General features: G+C 42.0%; 1 protein-coding gene across 1 annotated transcript; it reads left to right on the top strand.

The window, feature by feature from the left end:
- The first annotated feature begins 4,348 nt into the window (after positions 1–4,348).
- dyrk1ab (dual-specificity tyrosine-(Y)-phosphorylation regulated kinase 1A, b) lies at positions 4,349–17,449 on the top strand. Its single transcript, XM_047391749.1, has 11 exons — positions 4,349–5,125; positions 8,322–8,518; positions 8,782–8,874; positions 9,146–9,334; positions 9,427–9,574; positions 9,663–9,949; positions 10,071–10,217; positions 10,312–10,452; positions 10,577–10,880; positions 11,405–11,529; positions 13,724–17,449. The coding sequence occupies exons 2-11, from the start codon at positions 8,399–8,401 to the stop codon at positions 14,309–14,311; spliced, it is 2,142 nt and encodes a 713-aa protein (XP_047247705.1). The 5' UTR covers positions 4,349–5,125; positions 8,322–8,398; the 3' UTR covers positions 14,312–17,449.
- Positions 17,450–17,555: the final 106 nt, after the last annotated feature.

Raw genomic sequence — 17,555 nt, forward strand, 5'->3', positions numbered from 1 at the left:
ACAGATGTCCAATAACAAAACACCAATTAGGTTCAGATTGGGGAGGCCATTATTCTCAATCATGCTGCCTCCAGTTGTCACTGTTGCACATATGAAGTACCGTCCAGCACTTCCACCCCCCACTCCCACCAAAAAGGCCAGGTACTATGCGCCGCTGCTCGGCTCATTGGCCAAAAAACCCATCAGAGACCTCTTCCCAACCCAGAAGCACAGGGACGCGACCCTCTCATTCACTGGGGTAAACCACAAAACAAACCATGGGTAGTGAATTTGGTACTTTTAAAGGTACTGATCGAATCCCGTCGGTACTACCGAGTACCGATTCACGTAAAATCAAACAGTACCATGTTTCGGTACCTAAAAGCATCATTGTAACACTGAGGGAGTAGAAGAGTGGGCGATTTTACATGATAGACATGAAGACAGCATTGCATGCACAGGAGCACAATGACTTCAATTTCAGCTGGTACAGTCAACAAAGCATGGCTAATAGCCGCTCAAATGTATGGCTCCACTTTTCAAAATGCAATGCAGATTACGCTCGCTGCAATATTTTTGACACGAAGTGCAAGGCCAACGGCGGGAATACTTCTAATCTGACAAAGCATCTGGTTAAAAACAAGATTTTTCTCAAGGCTGAAGACTGCACAGTTTTCGTCAGCCTCAGATCTACGGCTACATCTCCTGCATTTAGCACGCGTGCATCCATTAGCAACTCATGGTCTGTAACCAGCAACATGGGAGAAGAAATTTTTGAAACAGCTGCGATGTAACAATACAAACAGCTGGATGTTGTTTTGATATATAAATTTAAGTTTATATATTGAGAAATAAATATGTTAAATTGAAAAATGTTAAAATTTCATTATTAAACAAATGATTTATTACCAAAAACACACAAAAGTACCAAAAACTGGTACCGCTGAATACCGATACTGATTCCCTGGTACCGGGCATCGGTACCGTATCGGTTCAAATGTGAAAGTTACCCATCCCTGCTCAACACAAGATGGCTGAACTGGGGGGCAACAAGAAAACCCACCCCAGGCCGCTGCCTCTTCCACGCGAGCCACTCTGGAGTAGGAAAGGGTCCAGCCTCTCTTGAGGAGCTGGCTTCCAGGGTTCCATTGGTTCCTGGGTTCCTAGGCTGTGTGTGGAGGTGAGCCAATCTATTTCTAGCTGGTATCTCCCGACCTCCTGCATAAGATTGGGTTCCTTTTCCCCCAATGAAGTGACATTACAGAGCCAGTCTAAGAGCCCAGGATAGGGCTGTCAAAGCCTCCGCTTTCAATCGCCAACCAAACCTCTGAGCACGGACCTCATGGTTCCCCCTGCAGGTGGTGGACCAACTAGGGGATGCCCTTGTGTTATGCGGGCCTGGCCCGGCCAGGTCCTGGGAGAAATTACTTGGCCACCAGGTACTCACCGACCAGGCCCTACCCCAGTCATGGCTCTAGGGTGGGGATCCGACTCCGGCATACTGGGCAACGTCTCCTGCATCGTTTATTGTCTTATTTTGGAAGTCATTTCAGTATACAGTTACCACTTTGTTGTGTCACTGGAAATACTTTGCGCTGTTCTAGTATATGTACATTACATTCTGTAATATTAGTTTCCAGAGCTCATACTCGTACTCGTCGTCTTCCGCTTATCCGGGACCGGGTCACGGGGGCAGCAGACTCAGCAGAGACGCCCAGACGTCCCTCTCCCCAGACACCTCCTCCAGCTCCTCCGGGGGGAGCCCAAGGCATTCGCAGGCCAGCCGAGAGACATAGTCCCTCCAGCGTGTCCTGGGCCGTCCCCTGGGCCTCCTCGAGGTGGGACGTGCCTGGAACACCTCCCGAGGAAGGCATCCAGGGGGCATCTGGTATAGAGGCCCGAGCCACCTCAACTGGCTCCTTTCGATGTGGAGGAGCAGTAGCTCTACTCCGAGCCCCTCCCGGATGGCCGAGCTCCTCGCCCTATCTCTAAGGGAGTGCCCGGCCACTCTACAGAGGAAGCTCATTTTAGCCGCTTTTATCCAGGATCTCATTCTTTCGGTCATAACCCAAAGTTCATGGCCATAGGTGAGGGTAGGAACTTAGGATGACCGGTAAATCTCTCTTCACCAAAAAGGACTGGCACAGCGTCCCCATTACTGCTGCTCCCCCCTCCGGCCCTTGGCTGCGCCTAGAAATCCTGTCCATAAAAGTTATGAACAGGACCGGTGACAAAGGGCAGTTCTGCCGGAGTCCAACATGTACCAGGAAAAGGTCCGACTTAGTGTCAGCAACGCGAACCAAACTCCTGCTCCGCTTGTACAGAAACCACTGCCCGATAATGTCCCCAGTCGAGGTCAGCAGCCTCCCACCCCCACTGTAAACAGTGTTGGCAAAGCACTGCTTCCCCCTTTCTGAGGCGCCGGACGGTTTGCCAAAATCGCTTTGAGGCCAACAGGTTGTCCTTCTCCATGGCCTCACCGAACTCCTCCCAGGCCCATGTTTTTGCCTCTGCCACCCGGGCCGCGGCACGCTTGGCCTCACGGTACCTGTCAGCCGCCTCAGGATTCCCACAAGCCAACCACATCCGATAGGACTCCTTCTTCAGCTTGACCGCGTCCCTTACTGCCGGTGTCCACCACCGGGTTCTGGGATTGCCCCCGCGACAGGCACCGCAGACCTTATGGCTGCAGCTACGGGCGGTAACATCGACAATAGATGCGGAGAACATGGTCCACTCGGACTCTATGTCTCCAGCATCCCCCGGAATCTGGTCAAAGCTCTCCCGGAGGTGAGAGTTGAATACATCCCTGACCAAGGGCTCCGCCAGACGTTCCCAGCAGACCCTCACTATGCGCTTGGGGCTGCCAAGTCTGTCCGGCTTTCTCCTCCTCCAGCGGATACAACTCACCACCAAGTGGTGATCAGTGGACAGCTCAGCCCCTCTCTTCACCCAAGTGTCCCAAACATGCAGCCGAAGGTCTGATGATACGACAACAAAGTCGATCATTGACCTCCTGCCTAGGGTGTCTTGGTGCCAAGTGCACTGATGGACACTCTTATGTTTGAACATGGTGTTCATTATGGACAATCCGTCACCAGCACAGAAGCCGAGGTCTCCACCTTTGTCCGCCGCCCAATCCTCTATTCACCGGTCCCTCATGGTTCCCCCTGCAGGTGGTGGGCCCACTGGGGGATGACCTCGCGTCTCTCGTTCAGGCTTGGTTTTTTGAATTTGTTCTTGACATTTCATTTAATGATATTTTTATTTTATTTGACCTTATCACTTTAATTCTTATTTCTAAGAATTTTTTTTTTTTGTCAGACTAAACCTAAAACTCCATTGTATTGGATTGGACCTTTATGCCCTGTCTTCCATTGGTTTATAAGAAAGTGAAAATACTTAACTTGATTCTTAACATTTCAACTACATTTAAACTTTTTTCTTAAACAATGTAGCAAAAAGATCTTTTGTTATTTTCTTTTCTTGAAGTGAGGAATTGATGTGCTCTGCACTGCTTTTGTTTATAAGCCAGTTGACTATAGTCTCAACATTTTGCCTAGACATTTCAACTTTTTTATTAAAAAAGGATAATAAAATTTATTAAAATGTTACCATTATGTTTTAGAAATAGCATGCTATTCTTTCATAATTGTTTTGACCTAGGATGTGCTCTATTTTGCTTCTGTTTATATTAAAAAAATCATTTGGATTTATCAATAAACATGAAAATAAAGTAAAACGTCTCCATTACTTTTTTCTTCTTTAAGTGACCTTTAAGCGACTGTTAAAAAATAGCATTATAATATATATAATTAATAGCAAATAACATTCTAACTAAAACTATTCAAGTGACCCTAATATTCGTACATTTGTTGAGGAAAAAAAAGGAAAAATAAAATAACTTACCCAACCTTGATTTTATGGAGGAAATGAATTTGGTTCCACACACAGGTCTATATATATATAAATGGAAAAATGAAAATAAAAGAGAAAATGAAAATAAAAAAATAAAACATTGTCAAATAACATAAAATTGTACGTAATAAAATTCCACCAGATTTATTTTTCTGTAATTGATTTCAATGCAGGCTTTTGGACCGAGGAAGTGCCTTCTCATTTCACTTGACTTTATTATTATATTTTTAGTTTGAATAACATTTTTCATGAAAAAAGAACAGTAGAACATATGCGTTACCTGTATTATTGTCATTATCACTTTATTTCTATTATGTGTAAAGAGTCTCTAATTCTCTCTCGGCTTTTGTGTATGACTGCTGTAACTGGTCAACTCAGAATTTATTCGTCATTGGTGCATCCGGGTACTCAATTTTTTTTTTTGATTGACAGTTTCCATGGCAACAAGCTAGAGCATCGCCATTTTGTCAGGAGGTTTTTTTTTCCCCCCAGCTCAGTCTTTTTCAAATGTTCTCCCTTCCCGCCGGAATAATGCTGTCAGTGGATATATGTTTCACGTTTTCGGATATCGAAACGCGTCTACTGAAACGGATTAAGAAGGTCGAAAGGCCGACGTTTTATCAGAGTTGGGAATAATTAGGCGGCGCCGCTCTAACTCAGTTGTCCGTGTCTCTGGTCCACCGGGCCGGTTCACTGCGCAGGTTTGGACCGCGCGCCATTTTGTGAAAATTGACACAAAATTCCTGACCAAAAATTATAAGAGGACACGGCTTCTGTTTGGCGATTAGGATGCTCTGGAATTAACCGCGTTGTCGCAACCGTCGAAGAGACCGACGCATTGGCTGCAAAGATTGCGTTAAATCAGAATTTGGCGTAACGTTTATTTAGCGGCAGCTACAGTCGTTAGCTTCAGGCTAGTCAGGGAAAGCGGCTAACGTTAGCTGCGTTCATTTTGTCAGCTAGCGGTAGTTAGCATGTTGCTTGTCATCAGCTGATAAAAATATCTGATAAATTCGCTTCAACCGTGGATGTTGGTCATCAAAGCTTGGGACATGAAACGCTCACTGGATATGACTGACGAGTTTTTTTAAGAGTTTTTGCCGGCCAGAGGACGGGGGATTGATTGGATTTACTCGCTAACCCGTACAGGGAGGGGAGAATCTCGAGCTGGATAAGTTTCCTCATCATACAGTTTTTTGGACTTTAAATGAAGATCGTGCCATCAGAGGTGAGCAAATCTAAGCTGTTCTATTGCATATCCAGCATTCATTTTTTGGGATCTCTGTGGTATATATCCTGTGTGAATGGTTAACGATAATGGACGCGGTAGTGAAGTTGAAAATGGTAGCTTTTTGGTGTGGCGGCTAGCTAACAATTCGCGAATCCAGTTCTAGTTAACGTTTGTTTTTAGTCAGTTGGTCAAGGGATGGATTTCAGTATTGGACGTGAAGAGCATTCCAGCTGACTTTGAATTATATGTCTGAGTTTGGACGGACTGTCAAGCTGGCACAGTTATTGCTAGCCCTGCTATATTAGACCTTGTCATTGTATGACTGAAGCTCTGTTAGCTTACCTCCCCCTATTTGATGTGCTGTCAGAGCTTAACTACGTTAATATCAGGGGTGTATTTCAGGTTTAACCGTTAAAATTGGGCTAACCCGGCTAATGGTCAGCGTTGACTTGTTGACGAACCAGCTGAATGGGCCCCACAGCCCGCTGGCTGAACACAGCGTCACCAGCTAACGTTGGGTTGGTGAGAAGATATGCTCGTCTGTCCCTCAGTTTTCAGGGTAACGACGACGTTAGCTAGATAGTCTGCTAACGGTAACGTGAGCCCGAATTCGTTTGTCATCTATTTGAGGATTTCGAGTCTCCTACGAACGATATGTAGCAAGAGAGGTGGGAAATTAACACTGAATATGCGTCCTAAATTCTAACCATGACGAGATCTACCCAATCTTCTGTAAGTATAGAGCCATTCGGGATGCATCTATTTACACAGGTCTTTTTTAATTGTTAGGATGAGTTATATTTATTTTAGCTTAGGGATGGATCTATCGGTTGGGCGTGAGAAGATGACACCCTTTCTCGTTAATGAGATCTCTACCCATCTCTTTATGGCATAATTTGGCTTCTAATATCAAGCTAACCATCGTTATATTTACACATAAATAGGCCCGCTGATGCCATAATGACTAGAGCCAGGAAAGGAACTGTTCCTGCGTTAGTACTGAACATTAAGGATCAGCAGACGTTTAGCAGAAACTGAAAAGCTACAAGTGTGCTTGAAAAATGGCCTTTTTTCCATTATAGTTTCAATTCTTCCAGCTGGACTTTTGATATATTTTTTTAATATTTTGAAATGAAACCTATAGATGCATATAGAAACCTATACATATTAAATCAACGTTTGAGTTTGTCATTTCTTAGTAAATTTGCAAATACCTGTATCATAAATATAGCAGCTCCACCTTGGGTTATGGCTAACAACTGCCTATTTTAAGAGTATTTCATGTCATAAATAACAGGTTTTAAATAGCATATGGACTGAGAGGAGAGCAACCCTCTTTTAGGCCCACACCGGTAATAATTCTTGTTTCACTGTTCAGGACTTTGAGCTTCACTAAGCTAATTTATTAATTAACACATTTCCAACAGCTTCATGTATTTTGTTTTTAAATCCTTGCATACAATATCTTTGCCTGAACCACAAGAAACTGCCTTTTTTAATTTAAAATTTTCATTTTTTTTTTAAATGTGTGTGTATAGATAGATAGATAGATAGATAGATAGATAGATAGATAGATAGATAGATAGATAGATAGATAGATAGATCTTCAGTTGTTGGAACTCCAGCAGAGCTCTGGCACCCCAACACACTTTTAAAAGTTTTTGGGGTGTCCTTTCCTTCGGTCCCTTTGTGCCCTTTTCCTAACTACAGATTAACGTCAATACAGTTAGTTGAAACATGACAAGTACAAATTTATATTAGTGTTTTCTTATTCTTTATAGTGGGTTGTTTTTTGCTGCTGAACTCTCATCCCAGGATGATATGAAATTTTACAGAAGATGCATCCAGGTTAGCTGATGTATGTTAAGCCAACTATGTTAAGGTGGTAGGGTGTAAAGTTTACTTTTCATCTCTTCCTTTTTCCCTTTTGGCACTTTAAATCTGAACTAGCAGATTTGTACAATCTGAAATCAGAAAGGTCAAAAACTGTATTAAACAGCAACACAACAATCTGAAGTCCTCAGAATATCAGTGTTTATATTTAACTGCTTAAATACACTTCTAGTTTAAATTAAATTTGTTATACATACATATAAACGTAAATATGAAAATACTGTGGTTAGGGAAAAAAGGTATGTGTTCGTTCTCACATTGCTGCTCTGTGGTCTATCATCTTACAGTTCCTCTTCTTTCTGCCAGTGGATTTATTTTTTTTTTTGTGCTTTTCCAAAGCTGGGTCAGTTTTCTAACGCTCTTAGATGGAGTGCAGGTTTTGGGCTGTGCAGCTATTTTGCTGTCAAGCTCTTGTGTTGAAAGCAACGTCTAAGTGTGCCAAAGTTCAATTTTATTTCTTGTTTATTTCTTGTTTTCTCATTGGAAAATGGGAGCAGCTCTGCCCTGGCAACAAAAGTAGGCTATTTGCATACTGCGTTGTGATTGGTCTGTGCATTGATGGGCTTGCCAAATCACGCTGTATCTCTGTGGTGATAGGCTATGCTAATTAGGTGCTGTTGCTGGGATTCTGAATAGTGGTTACTGTGTAGGACTGGTGAATTGTGTTGTCTGGTGAGAGATGCTGATAGCTGAACATGCTATTTAATAATTTTTTTGATTCCTTCTGGCTTAAAATGAAGGATGATTCACTGTACAGTGTGGAGATGCTGTATTTTCACCCCTTCTCACAGCTAAAGCTGCTGTTTTTCTCCTTTTTCCTCAGAAAGCTTGATTTATTGCTTATGTAATTTACATTTTTCTTATCCTTAAATGCTTATTTTACACGTTTAATAATTCATACTATTTATTAAACAAAAATATATCTTAACAATTTAATGATGCTTTGTTATTCTTCACATCTTTTAATGTGTGTATTTTTTATGTCTGGGCTTTATTAATTTAACAATGTGTAAATGATGCCCTTTTTGCATTTTGCAATTGTCTTTTATGCATAAAGATAAATGTATTCATTTAGATTTTTGTTGATATTAGCTACATTAAGCTGAATAAAGGTTTGTTTATGTTGTCTGTACAGTAAGAAATAATCTTTAACTGTTTTATTTATAGAACAAAGATCTGATGCAATAAAAATTATGTGCAATTGACTCCTATCTAGATGATTAGCTGTTCCCTTCTTGTGTTCTAAGAAATGTTATATGTTAAAGCATCTATGCAACTTCTAACTGTTAATTTCTCCCAGGAGGAGAGACTTAAGCATGCAAACCTTCGTCCGTCCGGCTTGCGCCCTCTTTTTCTTTACACACTGCTGGTCTTCAGATGGCTGCTCCAATGCCCCATACGCACCAGCAGTACAGTGACCGCCACCAGCCAAGCACTGACCAATCTGTTACGGTCTTACCGTACAGCGACCAGACACCACAGCTCACTGCCAATCAGGTATCCTAACCCCAACCAGCTGCACCTCTTGAAATTAAAACACTTAAAAGAATCGTCATCCTAGCTGTAGCATGCAACACCGCTCCTCTCTCCTCTGTAACTAGGCAAAAGTAGTTGCTTGTCAAATGTCTCATTCAATTTTGTCATGTTATTCTTAATTACTTATTTTTTAAATGCAGTGAAATTTTAATTTAGTCTGTTATCTGTAGAGTTGAGGTGTTGCTTTTTGTAATGAGTTGTGATTTCTTCTTTTGACACTACAGAGGCACATGCCCCAGTGCTTTCGTGACCCAACTTCAGCTCCCCTGAGGAAGCTCTCCATTGACCTTATCAAAACATATAAACACATCAATGAGGTTAGTATGCTTCTTTTTATTTTAGTCTATCCAATTCTGTAAGACTGACTAAATCAGTCAGTCTAAACAGTTTTACCTGGTCATACAAGCTGAGACACTTTCTGACCTTAAGCCCCCATTGCATAAAACATATGGGTTAGTAAAAAAAGCATTCACACCAAACTATTGTAAATAAACTTTTAAATCCTAAGTTTTAGTCAGTTGTTTATGTCATATTAGCTGTGTTAGACACCTGCCTTTTGATTATATGGTTTCATTTGTCAATTCACAGGTGTATTATGCAAAAAAGAAGCGGCGGCACCAGCAGGGTCAGGGTGAAGACTCCAGTCACAAAAAGGAGAGGAAAGTCTTTAATGATGGCTATGACGATGATAACTATGACTACATCGTCAAGAATGGGGAGAAGTGGATGGACCGTTATGAGATTGATTCCTTGATAGGAAAAGGATCATTCGGACAGGTTTGTTTGTGTGTTATTGCGAAAAAAATACTTATTTAAAAAGTCATTTTGCCCAGTGATTTCATTGTTTGGCTAAACTTTTCCCTCCTCAGGTTGTGAAAGCATACGACCGAGTAGAGCAAGAATGGGTCGCCATTAAGATCATCAAGAACAAGAAGGCTTTCCTTAACCAAGCCCAAATAGAAGTGCGCCTCCTGGAGCTGATGAACAAACATGATACCGAGATGAAATACTACATTGGTAATCCACTCTTTGTTCTGTCATATTGGAAATACTTTTCAGACTTTTCTTGTGCTTTACTAACGTCACAATTTCATTTTTTGTGCAGTTCACCTAAAACGACACTTCATGTTTCGGAACCACCTCTGCCTCGTGTTCGAGATGCTTTCATACAACCTATATGACCTGCTCCGAAATACCAACTTCCGCGGAGTGTCGCTGAATCTCACCCGGAAGTTTGCCCAGCAGCTATGCACGGCACTACTCTTCCTGGCCACGCCTGAACTCAGTATCATCCACTGTGACCTGAAGCCGGAGAACATTCTCCTCTGTAACCCTAAGAGGAGTGCCATCAAGATAGTGGACTTTGGCAGCTCCTGCCAACTGGGACAAAGGGTATGAAGCTGCAAGTCATCTTATTAGTAATAAAATGAGTGATGTGTGAAAGTGCCTGGAAGAGAAGGCTTCACTATTCATATATTTATTATTTATGTTTTCTTTCACCTTGTGTGTGCAGATATACCAGTATATTCAGAGTCGCTTCTACCGGTCCCCAGAGGTGCTGCTGGGAATGCCCTATGACCTGGCCATCGACATGTGGTCCTTGGGTTGCATCTTGGTAGAGATGCATACTGGAGAACCTCTCTTTAGTGGAGCCAATGAGGTAAACAATTTAAAAGATTCCCTAGATATGTTCTGTCTCAAGATCTATGTGTTTTAACAGGATTAAGTAATCTGATTAATCCCTTTTTCACCAGGTTGACCAGATGAACAAAATAGTTGAGGTTCTTGGAATCCCACCTAATCACATAATGGACCTAGCCCCCAAAGCCAGGAAGTTCTTTGAGAAGCTTTCAGATGGTACATGGAGTGTTAAGAAGACCAAAGATGGCAAAAGGGTGAAGCCAGTTTTCTTTTTATGCCGACTGGCTTGTGATTATTTTTCAAAACTGAAACAGGTCTTTGCAATTAGGAATTAACTTGCTGTATTTTTTTGTTATTGCTGTTATTTTCTTTTAACAGTATAAGCCTCCAGCTTCGCGGAAGCTCCACTCCATCCTCGGTGTGGAAACAGGAGGTCCAGGTGGCCGGCGGGCGGGAGAGTCCGGCCATGCCGTTGCTGACTACTTGAAGTTCAAGGACCTGATCCTCCGGATGTTGGATTATGACCCAAAGAGTCGCATCCAACCCTACTATGCCCTGCAGCACAGCTTCTTTAAGAAGACTGCAGACGAGGGGACCAATACAAGCAGTAGCGTGTCTACGAGCCCCGCATTAGAGCAGTCCCAGTCTTCAGGAACCACCTCCAGCACCTCCTCTAGTTCAGGTAGTGGTCACCTGAAGTAGTGACATGCCTGATTAGACATGCACCGGTCCGGCTGTTTTTTTAACTGATACCAGCTTCTGTTTTTCTTTGACATTTGTCCTTATTGTTTTTATTTTTTTATGTACCACAAAAAGGAATAATGTGCTGTAGGTACTTTGGTTTTAAGTGGTAGCTTAGAACCCAACAGAAAATAAAAAATTGCAAGATTATCCAAATTCTGAAGTGAAAGTGCACTTAAGAAAGCAAGATGTTAGTTTTTGTTATTAGACTTGGTGATTACAGTTCAGAGCAGATCAAGAAAGCATTGACCAATACAACTTGATTGATGCATCTCTAACCTTGATATTTCAGCAGTCTGGTTTCAGGATAATTTAGTAAACATAGTAAAGCTTTGAAATAGCATCCATGTAGCTATTATTAACTGTTTATTATTTCATACACTACCATAAAGTTATAACCCAAGAAAGCTAAACCTGTTGGAAGATGTTGAAGATGTGCTTTTGACGCTTGTTCTCAACTCTCAGGAGGATCGTCTGGGACTAGTACTAGTGGCAGAGCGAGATCAGACCCTACCCATCACCACTTGCACAGTGGAGGACACTTTGGCACAACCATGCCTGCCATGGATGGTGAGAGCCTCTGTCCACAGGTCAGTAAGCCACTTAGACTGATATTTAATTTGGTCAGTTTTACCTAGTTTTTCTTAAAGGATTTATGTTCTCAAGACATTAAAAAGTTGGACCTGTAGAGCTCTGTTAAAATGAAAATGTCCAATGTTGCACGTCCTTCACATAAAAAAAAAAAAAATCTTCTATCTTTTTTTCAGGACAAAACTGAAGATGACACTTTGATACGATGTAAAGTAGTCAGTGCACAGCTTGCATAATAGTGTAAATTTGTTGTCCCTTCAAAATAAGTCATTGCTGCCTAAACCTCTGGCAACAAAAGTGAGTACACCTCTAAACATGTTGTCCTCAAAGGGTCAATATTTTGTGTGGTCACCATTATTTTCTAGAATTACCTGAACTGTCTTAGGCATGGAGTTCACTAGAACTTCACAGGTTGCCACTGGAATCATCTTCCACTCCTCCATGATGACATCCACCATCCACAGATGCTCAATAAGGTTTAGGTCTGGATACGTCCGTGGCCATTTCAGCATCTTTACCCCCAGTTACTTTAGCAAGACGATCATCGTGGAGGTGTGTTTAGGGTCGTTTCATGTTGTAATATTGCCCTGCGGCCCAGTTTCTGAGGGCAGGGTATCATGCTGTACTTCAGTATGTCACAGTACATTGGCATTCATGGTTCCCTCAATGAATTGTAGCTCCCCACTGCTGGCATCACTCATACAGCCGCAAACCATGACTCTCCCACCAGCATGCTTGACCATGCAAGGCCTGTTCTGTTAAACCGCTGTATGGTACCGTGTTGCAGCTCACTTTCAGGGTGTAGGACATCTTATAGCTTTTGGCCATGTTTATATAGAGCAGTGGTTCCTAAACTTTTTACTGCAATAAATTACAGGTTACAATAAAATAAAATTCAACCTCTTTTAAATAACAAAACAACAAACCACCATTACAGTGTAATTATTTTAAATGTAACACTTTTTTTTTTGACTAACAATATTCACCATTGCTATCAATACTTTTTTCAAAAAAATGCCTCTTTGTTCAAAATGGGTCATTCATTCATAACCCGTCCCCCTGCAATGCCCCCCCCCCCAGCACTTTGGGTACCTCTGATGTAGAGCAACAACACTTTTTCCACATCCTCAGAGTTCTTTGCCATGTTGAACTTTCAGTGACCAGTATGAGAGTGTGACAGCGATGACACCAAATTTAGCACACCTGCTCCCCATTCACACCTGAGACCTTGTAACACTAGCGAGTCACATGACACCGGGGAGAGAGAATGGCTTATTGGGCACAGTTTAGACATGTTCACTTTGGGGTGTACTTACTTTTGTTGCCAGCAGTTTAGACAGTAATGGCTGTGTGTTGAGTTATTTTTAGGGGGTGACAAATTAAGGCTGTACACTGACTACTTTACATTGTATCAAAGTGTCCTATCTTCAGTGTTGTCCAAAGATAAGATATAATTATTATATATTTACAAAAATGTGGGGGTTGTACTCAGTTTTCACATTTACCTTGTTTCTTATTCCAGTTTGTCTCTTACTCAATTCAATTTAGTTTAATTCAGTTCAAAAAGACTTTATTCAGCCCAGAGGAAAATTGTTGTAGCTCCTACTATAAAGCTTTCTTCAAAGAGCTGTTGTAGAGGCTGATGGCTCTGTGATGGCAGATCTGAAGAAGCCTCTGACTGAAGACACTGTTGTTGTAGGACAGTCTCATGAAGAGGATGCTCAGGGTTCTCCATAATGTTCTTCATTTTATGAAGAATCCTTCTTTGTACAATGATCTCCAGAGGAGTCCGCAGAACAGAGCCAGCCTTCTTTATTAGCTTGTTGAGCTTTTTCAAGTCCTTGGCTCTGATGCTGCTTCCCCAGCAGAAGAGATCACAACAGAAGATATGCAGGATGTTGCAGCAAACACCGATGGTCTAAGCTTCCTCAACAAGTTTAGGACCTTCTATGTTCTTAGGACCTTATATGTTACATATTAGGATCCTAGATTGAATCAAAATACCTGAAGGACTTCTTGCTGGTAGATATTATTTTATGGAGTAATATAATCACATTTCCTTGTTGTACGCTATGAGAGGAATGTAGATATTTGCCTCATTATTTGATGTCAAAGCAGGTACGACTAGGCTTATGGTCGAGTCAGAACTCTTTTGGTCAATAATGACTCTTTTCTTTTGCTTGACATTCACAGGCAAGACAGCCTTACCCACCCCCACTGGTGTGGGGAGGTGGTGTCGGACCAGAGTCAGTCACTGGAGAAACCCACCCAGTTCAGGAGACCACCTTCCATGTTCCCCCCCAGCACCCTAAGGCCCTGCATCCCCACTCCCATTTTCATCACCATCACGGGCAGATGATGGCCACGCGTCCACGCCCGCGCCACTACACCTCCCCGACACATAGCTCTTCAACGCAGGACTCCATGGAGGTGGTTCATGGCCATCTGTCCATGACCTCCCTGTCTTCCTCTGCCTCCTCTTCCTCAACATCATCCTCTTCCACTGGGAACCATGGGAACCAGGCCTACCAGCTCCGCCACTTGCCCGCTGGAGCCCTTGACTTTGGTCAGAACGGTGGGCTGAGCATGGGGCTAGGTGCCTTCTCGAACCCACGGCAGGAGACTGGCATGGCAGCACACCCTGCTTTCTCCATGGGCACGAACACGGGGCCTGGTCATTACCTAGCGGAAGGTCACCTGGGCATGAGGCAGGGCATGGACCGGGAGGAGTCTCCAATGACTGGAGTATGTGTGCAGCAGAGTTCTATGGCCAGCTCGTGACTGCGCTGACATTTGGCTGTGTGTTCCCCCCTGTGCGTCATTTTTAAGGTGGTGTTTTTTACTACAAGGTGTGTTGAGAACAAAAGCTGCTCACGTCAGAAGGGAGATATCACTGAACCGCTACTACAGAGAAAAACCTTTGTTAAAAGTATATATGTAATTTTCATCAGGTTTTCTTTTGCAATCATTAGGCACAAAATAATACTGCGGAATAACCATAGTGAGATTGAGACATCCATCTTACCATTTCACCAGTTTCATGTAATCACCATATGGTATTATGTGGCAAAATCTTTTTAATGAGCATTTCAGGAGCAAAGTTTGAAGCTGTTTCGCAGCGAGCTGTTGGTGAGGAAATGCTTGGCGTCGTCTTTGGGTTCAAACTGTGCAGCGCCTGACATTACTGTTCCACTGGTCAGTAATTATTTTTGCCCTTCTTTTTATTCTCAAAGTGAAATTTCACACAAAAGCTGCTTGTAAATCCTGTAGCTTGACAACGAGGGGAAGTGTTTGCGGTGATATTTCTTGTTGGTCGGTTTTGTGTGACTCTGTTAAAGGGGAGCACATAGCAGTGGAGTCCCTATGCGTGTGCTGGCCGGGTGGAAAGGAAGATACCCGCGGGGTGGAACTGACAACGGGTCGGGTTAAAGGAGGAGGGAAGCACCATCCCCTCAGTCCTAGAGGCCCTGTTGTCCCGCAAGCCGCAACTGGGGCCCGGCACAGGCGAGAGCAGCAATGGGCATGGGAGACGAAAGGATCCGGCCCAGTAAAGGAAAGGCGGTCAGGGGCTGGTTCTAGATAACCCTTTGGCCTTATGACTCATGGACTTGGAATGAAAATGGAGCTGGACATTATCATTTGAATTAAGATGGCTTTTCTCTATTTTTTTTTTTTCTCTAGACAGCCCTTAATTCTTTAAAGATATTAAAACAACTTAGAAAAAGTAAATAAGAATGGTAATCTGAGGCCTTTCTCGACAAAGATTTCGTCTTCAGCAGGGGCCCCACATAACAGGGTCTTATTGTACACAACAACCTCCTAAACATTACTTCCTTAAAATTCACTGGTTAAGGATTTTGCAGTGGAAAGAACTTTCTATTCCAGAGCCTATCCTTTTTTTTTTTTTTATGTTTTATTATCCCCCCCACCCCTGCCCCCCTTTTGCATGTAGTCCCTCATCAGAACCACCTGCACAAGTCTCTCCATCCAAAACATGGAAACTGAAGAAAAAAATGATTTAAGTGACTGCCTTTTTTTCTCCTCAAATTATGCTGTGAATTTTACAAGAATTTATTTTCCCTTTGGATATGTTTTTATACCAAAGCAGTTGTTTTATAGCATATAGGTGTCTGTAACCAATAATGTAGCAGTTCACCAGTTTGACGCAAAGTTTATTGAGATCTTATTTTAACGTCAACACAAACAGCTGCAATATATTACTTTTAGCAAAACTGGAGACCGTGTCGAGACCGTTGGCTATTGTGTATTTTGGCCAGATTTATTTGCAACGTTTTACCAAAACCTTTTTCCATAATAATTGGTAGATTATTTTGGGAGTCTTTTAAAAACTTTGGTATGTTAGAGAATTTGGTAGTTACTCTGCAGGCTCCGGAGTAGCAAGATAGAGGCTGATGGTTTAAAAAAAAAAAAGGAGACTAATGCGTTCTATTTCTGTGTCGTCATTTTTCTTTTGCCCAACCCCCCATTTTCCCCCCCCCCCATCCCCCCCATCATACTATTTCAAAGGGTGTTGCTGCCTTTCATACATCATTTGGTCAACTTAGCTAGTTTCTGCCGTGATGCAAGACTTTGTCATTGTCTTGCCAGGGTAAGGGTATTTGTGGTAAACAAGTTTGTGTTGAATGGTATAGTTCTGATTTGGTAGGGCAAATCCCCATGATTGTTGTCCTATTCAAAGGGAAAAAGGTGTCTTGTCAGCCCCACTATAACAGTGCTTTTCATAGGCAGACATGCATGTCCTCAAAACATTAGTCAATAAAGTGCTTTCTTTGTTCTGTTCATTTTTACCACTTTGAAAATTTGAAAAATAAAAACAAACATAAAAACTGCCCACTGTCACCTTGCCAATTAAGGGCAGGCCACAGGTCATGCTGTTGTCATTTTCTAAGAGTAACCATCCTTTTAGCAGTCATGCTTGGTATTTCCACGAACACAAATGTAAAGCTACCTATATTGAAGATTGGGGTTTGATCTGGATGTCAAGATTAATTGCAGATTTGCAATCATTTTTCATACCCTGCTGAATTTGAGACATTTAGATCTTTGTCAGTGGTTTTTATTACTGGCATTCATACTGGTACTAAACATTCCAAAAATAAAGACTGAAAAAAAAAAAAAAAATTGACTGCAGTGACTCGTAAGTGTGCGCCTATTTCAGATCATGCTGATTGACCTCTAATTTAGAGCAGTTGTCATGAAATGCAGCCCCTTTTTAATAGTTGAAATAGAATTTATGTATATATTTATATTTTTTTAATAAAGGAAGTATAGAACTCACTACCTTGCTCCTGCTGGTATGTTGATTATGTTTGTCAATTTGGTGACCATTCAGTGGGCAGGAACTCCTGTTTTCTTTGTGGCAAAACCTTGCCTTTTGGCAAAGGTACTTGACTACATCAGGACAACACTATGAGGTAGGGTTTGAATCAAACAGGGAAAGCTAGATCTTCAAACCTTAATTTTCACAGGGTATATTGTAAGTGCATGTACATCACAAACCTTAGTTTTTGGTTATATGAGAAGCACATGGTTGAAAAAAAATATGGTTCCATCTTTCATAAGCCTGTTGAGTTTGTGGGTTATACACAAACACAGATAATTGTTGACATATCTGAACACCCAACCGAAGTTGAAATCCTTTTTATTTAACCTGGATTTAGCTTACCCCCCCCTCCCCCCCATCTCTCTTTCCCCCACCATCTTTTGATTTCACTTTTTTTTCCCCCACGTTTTTGTACATGCAACATGCACTATAGAATTGAACAGCATGGGGGAAAGGATAAGTCCATGTATCCACAGATTGTAAGATCTAGTCAAGACTTTGCTGTGTTTATGACAATGCCCTTTGTATTATATTAAGACAGTCTTATGTATGATATATAAAAGAAGTTAATTGAATCGCTTTGTGTCATTATTGTTCCTTCTAACTATATTTACACCACATGGAAATAACACACAAACGTTGAAAAACATGAATAACGCACACCCGTGGTAGATATGTAAC

This window comes from Girardinichthys multiradiatus, chromosome 18 (assembly GCF_021462225.1).
Source record: "Girardinichthys multiradiatus isolate DD_20200921_A chromosome 18, DD_fGirMul_XY1, whole genome shotgun sequence".
In the NCBI taxonomy this organism is placed as follows: domain Eukaryota; kingdom Metazoa; phylum Chordata; class Actinopteri; order Cyprinodontiformes; family Goodeidae; genus Girardinichthys; species Girardinichthys multiradiatus.